An 8,877-nucleotide genomic window follows, 5' to 3' on the forward strand; every position below is an offset into this window, starting at 1 on the left:
TATGTAAATCCCATTTCCTTTAGGCGGTTTCTTACAGTTTGGTCACAGACGTTGACTCCAGTTGCCTCCCATTCGTTCCTCATTTGTTTTGTTGTGCATTTTCAATTTTTGAGACATATTGCTTTAAGTTTTCTGTCTTGATGCTTTGATGTCTTCCTTGGTCTACCAGTATGTTTGCCTTTTAACAACCTTCCCATGTTGTTTGTATTTGGTCCAGAGTTTAGACACAGCTGACTGTGAACAACCAACATCTTTTGCAACATTGCGTGATGATTTACCCTCTTTTAAGAGTTTGATAATCCTCTCCTTTGTTTCTATTGACATCTCTCATGTTGGAGCCATGATTCATGTCAGTCCACTTGGTGCAACAGCTCTCCAAGGTGTGTTCACTCCTTTTTAGATGCAGACTAACGAGCAGATCTGATTTGATGCAGGTGTTAGTTTTGGGGATGAAAATTTACTGGGTGATTCCATAATTTATTCCTCAGAATTGAGTGAGTCCATATTTTTTCCCTCTGCTTGGTCTAAAAAAGTAACTGTTACTGACTGCCACAATTTTTTTTTTCTTGATTTCTTATAGTGTTTCTTAAAGCCAGAAAGATGCCATTTGAAATGACTTTAGTTTTGTGTCATGTCTGTGATCTGCTTTTTTTCTACAAAATTAAACAACTGAATGAACATCCTCCGAGGCCGGTGATTCCATCATTATTGCCAGGGGTTGTACTCAGATTTTCAGAGAGATGAACAATTGTTCAGAACAGTGTACTTTGATTAAAAAGTTGATTAGACAAGGGAAACATATAAAGAAGTGCAAAAAAAAAAAAAGATAGATTGCTCAGCTAAAATGACCTCAAATGCTTTAAAATGTCAACCAAAACAAGAAAGACATGGAAGAAAACAAAAAATCATCATTGAAACATATTGAAGAACAGCCAGAATGGTAAAGACTCAGCCAGTGATCAGCTCCAGTGTGATCGAAGGTCTGCGAGGACTGTAACAATGACAAGATGCCTGTGTGAAGCCAAGCTATGGACAAGAAGCCCCTGCAAAGTCCCATTGTTGAAAAAAATTATGTGCTGAAGAGGTTACAATTTGCCAAAGACGTTCACTGGCCTAAAGAGAAATGGCACAACCTTTTGCAGATTGATGAAAGGATGATGGTTCTTTTTGAGTCTAAGGGCCACAGACAGTTTTTCAGACTACCCCCTAAAACTGAAGTCAAGTCACAGTGAAGACCGTTAAGCAAGTATCATGATATGGAGATGTTTCTCATACTATGGTGTCAGGCCTCTTTACCACATACCAGGGATCATGGATCAGTTTGAATACATCAAAATACCTTATGTTGAAGACAGAAGTCCCTTGAAATGGGTGTGTCAACAAGACACTGACCCCCCCAAACACACCAGCAAGAGAGCAGCATGTTGGTTCCAGACCAATGAGACTAATGTTATGGAGTGGTCAGACCAATCCCAGGACCTTAATCCAATAGAAAACTTGTAGGGTGACAACCAAGGAATGCAGAGGAATTGTGGAATGTAGTCCAATCGTTCTGGGCTGGAATACCTGTTCACAGGTGTCAGAAGTTGGTCGACTCCATGAAACACAGATGTGAAGCAGTTCTCAGAAACAGTGGTTACCCAACTAAATATTAGTTCAGTGATTCACAGAAAAGCTAAATCTTCCAGCATTTTTCAGTTTATACAGTAAAGTTTGAGTTTGTAAAAAAAAGAAAAAAATGCACTGCTTTTTTTGAACAGCCTAATATTACTTTTTCTTCACTTTCTGCAAAATAAAACATTTGATAATTTTTTTTTGTCATGTTTGATTTGAAATAAAATGTGCAGTGTTCCCAATGCATTTGCATTCAAGAAAATAAAAGTTACAAGGATTTTGAGCTTTCCTCACTTTTTGAAACACTTATTTTGAACACAACTGTATATTATACTGTATTCTGATATTTGTAGTACAGCAGCAAAAACACAAAAATAAAATAAAAGCACTAAAAATGGCCCCATTTCTCTGATATAGGGAAGTTGACTCCATAATTGTGTAAGCAAGTCTCTTCGGCTGTAACCTTGTTTTCACTGGGGGTTGCCATAGCAGATCCAAGATGGAAATGCACACGTTTTACACCGGATGCCCTTCTTGACACAACTCCATATTACACAGAGAATGGAATGTAGCTCTATCAGGAATATGGTTCCGTATTTCTGTACATTTTAGAAACTATCCACCGACACACACACCCTGGCCACTTTAGTTTCAGTCTTTGGTTGACTGTTTAACACGGTTGCTGCGTAGATGATTGTTTCACTTTTAAATAACTGAAGAGCACTTTTGTTGTATTATTTGGTGAAATTTAATAAAAATAAATAAATAAAACTATGATTGTAAAAACAGCATTGTGCAATTCACAGTTAAAGTACATTGACAAGACCTAATTGTTGAACATCCAACAATCAGACAGCCTTAATCAAACCCCTGGTGCATCAATCACTCAAATCACCAATCACAAACATCTGGAATCAAAGTGGCTCCTGAAAGTGCAAGAAAAATCAGTGATCATCCAAACACTAGACATGGAGAGCCAGAGAGCAGGTCTGTCTGCCACCAGGTTCAAGGAGATCATAATGCTAATTAACATTGGTTTAAAATGTGGCCTCTGTATGAACAAAACAGCACACAAACAATTTCAGTGTCCATCACAATTGCTTAAATTATTTGACTACCTCTGTATCAGTAATATTGCCATGAATTAATGCCTTAAGGGAAATGTCCCTTTGTTTTTCTGCCACAATGCCATGACACAGTGCACAAAGCACCTTCCCACGTTCAGGCTCAGTGAAAGACATCTTAGAAAAGAGCACTTGGTTGTCCTGGTTAACTTCTACACCATAAGATCTACAAAGCTGAGCTGTTAGCATTAAGTTCAAGTCCAAGAGCTGAGCCAGTCTGCTGAGAGGGAAGCGGCAGTTACGGCTGCTGTAACCGTGGCTGTAGATGAGCAGCAGATCTCGATGAATTTCCATGAGGTGCCGGTGAAGGGCACAGCTCTGCAGGAAGTCCAACTTCCGAGACAAGCGGAGCAGACGTACAAGATTTCGCTCCAGGAAAGCCCGGTTGATGGACAGTGCAAGTGTGATGGCAGGACGGCTGCGGAGCCGCTCAGGGAGCTCCATGACATGCTGAGTGGCACGAAGAGAACCTGGCAAACAAAGTCATGTCAGTGAAACAGGACGCACAAATACAATCTGCACAAAGCGATACAAAGCTTCACAACAACGTCTTAATGAAAAGGAAGCAGATTTTATGTGGTGTACAGACATTTCCTTTTAATTGCGCTTTGGTTTCAGCAGGACTTGTTCATGTACATGCTTTTCAACAATGTGCCATGTTAAATTGAAAACAGTGGTAGAACCTGTTTTAGGTTACCAACCATAAATAAGAACATGACACTCTCCAAATAATGTTCTTGGATTCTTTCTTAGACCTTTATGAAACAGGATATCAGTCTGCTTTCACTGTAGCCATCAGCAAGCAGCCAATGTGCGGAAGGTGGATGAAAAAGTGGACATTTTCTTTAGGAGGTGCAATGAGCACCTTTTTAAAAAGTTTTTAAAGTAAAAACTGTGTTCAGATGTAGCCAAAACTTGTTGCTAGGTGCTTCTTGTTCTGTGTGTGTGTTGCATATAGTCCAAAAAGAGGTGGTTTTTCAGTTTCACCAAGCACACAGTTTGGAAGGTGCAGCTGTCTCCCTCCAATTTTGGAGCAGAGTGACTAAAATAAACAAAACAAAACCCCTCAAGTAAAAATAGAAATACAGGTTTACATAAGGAACATGAAAAGTGCTCATTAACTGTGGCCAGCAGCTGCGATCCTACCCCTGCAATTAACTTTTATAAAACAGATTTGACATTTGTGAATACATACATTCTGAATAAAGACCTAAAGACAGTGTGCACATTGCGATACATCTGTGAATCAGTTTTCTCCCCCACCTCTACTGTTCTTGCACTTATTTCTGCTGGCTGTGTCATCCATCCAGAGAAAAGATGTCCAAAGCTTATCATGTTTATTAACATAAATTTTAATATGATCATTTTATCACTCAGCTCTACTCTCAAACATTAAAAATATGTGACCAGCAACCAACCTAAGTTGTACAGTAGACCAAGAGCTTGGAGTTCTTCCTCATTGGAATGCGGTCCAGTTCCAGTAGCGTAGCAGTCCAACAGCCAGCTCAGGCTCTCCTGCAGGTGTGCGTCATTGATGCAGGGATCATAGAGATGTAGGGGCTCACCACAAAGTCGAAAAGAGGCATAGGTGAGAAAACGCACAGTCCACTCCAAGACAGCAATGCAGGCCTTCCCGGACACCCGCTGGATGATCATATCCTGCTTCACAGCACGCAGCCTATCAAAAACAAAGCTGTACACCTGAAAACGAAGTGAGAAGAGGCTTACTGTGGCTTGCTTAAATTTATGCATAATTACTTTATTCTTCAGCAACTCTAAAGCCACAATGTTGAAAACATCATTAAAAAATTACAATGGCAAAAAGTTATGTATAACATTTCTCAATATTAGAATGTTATCTCTGGGCTCGTAATTAAGATGTCATATATAACTGGAATCTGCCCACAGGTTTCTACTCTACATACCTATGACCACTGGTTAGAGAAAGTCTTGATATTCTCCAAAACACCAGTTACAAAAAAAGAGAATTTTCCCCCTTTTTAAAAAAAATGATATAACAGCAGTAGAAAATAATCGACTGCAGAATTCAAAAGTCCAATAATCCTAACAAGTTTAGCGCCGTCAACAACATAATCCTGGACACACATTTCATTTCGGAGAAACTTTGCATAAAGCTGTGCATGAACATAACATCACTGATGTTTCAGAAGGTGTACAACATTTAATTTAATATGGATGTTTATAAAAGGTTAATTTCATTGGCTCTTCAGCAGACCCATAAAATTATATGTTACAGTACTACACTTCTCTCATTCCCAAACTATTATTAAAGTGACTGGTGTATCCATTTATGTCAACATTACCCACCTCAGTCCAAGGGTGCAGATTAGGAGAAGCTGCGATGTCATCAACAAGATAACACACAGTTTTCATCAACACAGTAGGTGGACGCAGATCAGTTGGGCTTGCAGAGTTCTTCCCTGCTGCTGGTCTGGAATATTCCTTGACAGTACGCAGTACATCTGCCTTAGGCCTCCGATCTGTCTCTGTACCTGCTAACATCTCAAAGCGGTGCAGGCGGTTCTGTGTCTCTCGTAGCTGCAGCTCATGAGAAGGACACATGGTCTGGCAGGTGCCCCTGGGTGCGCTTCCCTGCTCCTGCTCTGTAGGTTTCTCCTCCTCTTTCACCTGGGCTTTGCCTCGACACTGGTCTCCTGCAGGTGCATCCCTCCTCCTCCTCTGTGAGTGAGAGCTGTTCAGCGGGAACAGAATATTGGCTGAGCATTCAGAGCTACACAATAAACAAACATCATCGAAGTCAGGAGCTTCAACAAATGACCAGAACTAGTAACACAACAATCTTGCTCTATCTGCATCTACTGTTTGGTAACAGATTTGTCATATGTTATGTCATTTCTATGAAGACAGTGCTGTACATGAAATCATTACAACAATTTGGATGAGTGCTAGTGTTTCTAAGTGAAGATGGGGAGTTCAACCAAAGGACAAAGACAAAGCCTGAAAACTTGTTGCTTCTTTTGGCTGTTCCTGTTTACGTAGGGTGGCCACAGCCAAACGGTATGGATCTGCATCAAGATTCATACTGGATACCCCTTGTTATGCAACTCCCAATCTACAAGAAGAATGAGCGCGAGTGGATGAGAGTACGGAATGAAGAGGAGCTTCCACCATCTGAATGGTCATCTTAAAAAAAAAAAAAACACACACACACACTTCCCAATGAGACTTCATCTTTAATATGCAGTGCCAATCTAGCAAAAAGAAACCCCTTACTGAATTAGAGAATGTCCAGACTCCAAAGGTAAGCCACCCAAATGGTACCAACTTGGCATAATCTGAGTTACCTAGAATGGTTGAATATGCTTGGTCTGATAACCCTCCACTATAGATGCTTCAGAAGTGAGCTGGCAGATGAACACACACATATGACAGCAGTGGAGGACTGATTATCAGGAAAACCAGAGGGCACCAGTTTTAAGCTAGGGAAGACTAGGTGGCAAACAAGGGTCTTAAATAACTTCACCCATTGCACCATCAATACACTGAAGAGTCTGCCTGCACCGAATCTCTCAGTGTTCCAGCATCTTAGAGACAATTAGACAAACACTGGTCTGGACTAGGTGTACGTTTTGATTATGAAGCCGGTGTCCTAACATTTCATCCTACCTATCGTGGTGTCCTATCAAGGCTTAGTGCACATGCACACAACACAAAAATGTAATTTTTCAGTGGACAGTACTAATCATTTCTACTTTATTAAAGTTAATATTTGATTTCAAATCGTTGAATTTATTTACTGTTTGTGGCTTGTTTTTTGATTGATATTCTCTGTATTAGCACACTTGTGTTAGCACTGTGGACCCCGTGCATTTGTTGTCACCAATAAAGCTCTGTTAAGATTTATCCTATATTGCACGTTTGCTGGTTTTACAATATATCATTCAAAACAGCAGATGCTGGCTAAATGACTGAATTTATAACTACTGTAAGCCACCTAACAAATGCATCTATAAATTCAGCATATGGCAGGATGTTTCGACAAAGTAGGATGGTTTATCAGAACACCAGTTTGAATTTTCAAGAAATCAGAGCTGACCCACTAGTTCATGGGGTTGGCTCTTCATCCTGCATCTGGAAATACAGGATGAATAGGACATTCTTCCAGAAACCACATAAGTAAGCGACTTTGAACACAAGCTTCTTGCTGTAAGACAAGAGCCCTCAACCGGTCTGACAGTTTACCCAGCCTGACTACAAATATGAGTGAATTAAGTTTTTTTATTTTTAGTTATTTTTTTCTTGTAAAAGTAAGTCCCTTCAGCTGCTCCCTTGTTTGCACTCGGGGTTGCCACAGCAAATCCGAGGTGGATCTCCATGTTGTGACATTTTGAAAATGTGCCACTTCTTCAAAACGGTACATGTACTCATATGCCATTCTGGGGGTGGGTGTGCCATCTGGTGCTCAAGAGATGAACCTTCAGCCACTCACACAATAATGGCCCTGTTTACATGCACATAAAACATGTATACCATGAATCAGATTTATTTCATTCTTTTACATTTGTGTTTGTGTAAAAAGCAAACGGCACTCACATTCCCAGACGTACAGCGAGAGGCACTGCTTGTCATGTCAAGGCTCGTAAACATACTTCATCAGAAAGTTCAGAGTCTGTTGTGTCCCAAAAAACTGTCAGAACTTACAAGCATACTTCAACATCCCTTATTTGTTGTTTCAACATTTCAAAGAGCTGATTTCTTGGAAAGAGAGACAGAGCACTGTCTTTTCTCTATGCCGTTTTGAGGAAGTAGTGCATTTCCAAAATGCCACAAGAAACCACCAAAAAAAATAAATAAAAGAACATAATTTACTCATATTTGGAGTCAGTCTGGGTTAATCCTCAGACCCCTGTCAGTGGTGCAGAAGACTTACAAAAAATGGGAGAGACTAATCCACGAAGTGGAGTGTGAAAGTGCCCGCAGAAACCATTCGGAGGACGGGGTGTCAGTGGAAACTATTTTAAAAAGACACTTCTTAAACCAGCACGTCCGCTAGGTTGCTTGTATTACCCAATGTGTGCAGGTTTCTTGCTGATGGCCACAAGTTTCAGGAAAGATGAACCAGGGCTGTGAATCCTCAAGAATGATATGAACTGAGTGCCATAAACTTATGTTAATTTGTATTACAAAGGGAATTTCTCAGCTTTGAAATTTTACTTTATTGTTTGTCCTGTTTCTAAGAAAAGAAAGAAAAAAAATCCCTCCCTCAACACGTTTTCTGATGTCAAGGAGGATAAACTTTTTTTTTTTATTATTATTATTATTATGAGGCCTAATAGTTCCTAAGGCTGCATTGCAATAAAACTTTTTTAAATGTTCGGCCACTTTTGCCACATTCTCCCCACTTAAGCCTGGTTCACGTGGCAAGATAATTAGGCCAACATCGGATCCGATCTTCCCCTTACAACAATCTTAATGACACCCCGACAATCGTGATGACGCTAAAGATAATCTTATCAGATATTCCTGCTGTGTGGTGTGTTAAAAGTTTTTCAATTTCAATTTATTTTCATTTATATAGCACCAAATCACAACAGAGTTGCTTCAAGGTGCTTCACACAAGTAGAACATTAATAAATCCTACTAACTCTAAGACTCTACTAACTCTAAGCAGTCCCGTCTTTTGAAATAATGCTGAATTTATGCGGAAATGATTGTTGTACAAAAGCTTCCTGAGACAGATGATGACTGGAGTGCAGTTTTAAGCAGACACTAGGTGGTAATTGATTAATTGCTGCTGACACGCTGAAATAAATGACGAATGCGCAGTGAAGGCAGGGGGACCGTTCAGTCTCCGAAACCGGCTTCAAATAGTTTCCACTGACACCCCCATCCTCCGAGTGGTTTGTGCCAACACTCCCACGCTCCGCCCGTGGATTAATCTCTCCCACAAACAGCTAGAGTTAACACCAAGCTAAACATGCAGCAACAGACAAAAAGAAAAAAAAAAGGATAAAAGCTGTAAATAACTTAAGCGACGTTTATATAAACGGCACATTTAAAACTGTGTGTAATTAAAATAACGTTTTATGTACTTACATATGACGAAACGACCGACGGCTGCTCATCGAGACTCTCACTGTCGCCTTCTTTTTCTTCT

The 8,877-nt window shown here is 40.1% G+C and overlaps 1 protein-coding gene across 1 annotated transcript; it reads right to left on the reverse strand.

Annotated features, from left to right (window-relative positions):
- Positions 1-2,470: 2,470 nt before the first annotated feature.
- sac3d1 (SAC3 domain containing 1) lies at positions 2,471-8,877 on the reverse strand. The gene is made up of 4 exons (XM_034179800.1): positions 8,817-8,877; positions 5,067-5,451; positions 4,157-4,439; positions 2,471-3,208 (listed from the first exon to the last, which is right to left on the reverse strand). Exons 1-4 carry the CDS (start codon positions 8,843-8,845, stop codon positions 2,721-2,723), a joined length of 1,185 nt encoding a protein of 394 aa, XP_034035691.1. The 5' UTR covers positions 8,846-8,877; the 3' UTR covers positions 2,471-2,720.

Source organism: Thalassophryne amazonica, chromosome 10 (assembly GCF_902500255.1).
Source record: "Thalassophryne amazonica chromosome 10, fThaAma1.1, whole genome shotgun sequence".
NCBI classification, from domain to species: Eukaryota; Metazoa; Chordata; class Actinopteri; order Batrachoidiformes; family Batrachoididae; genus Thalassophryne; species Thalassophryne amazonica.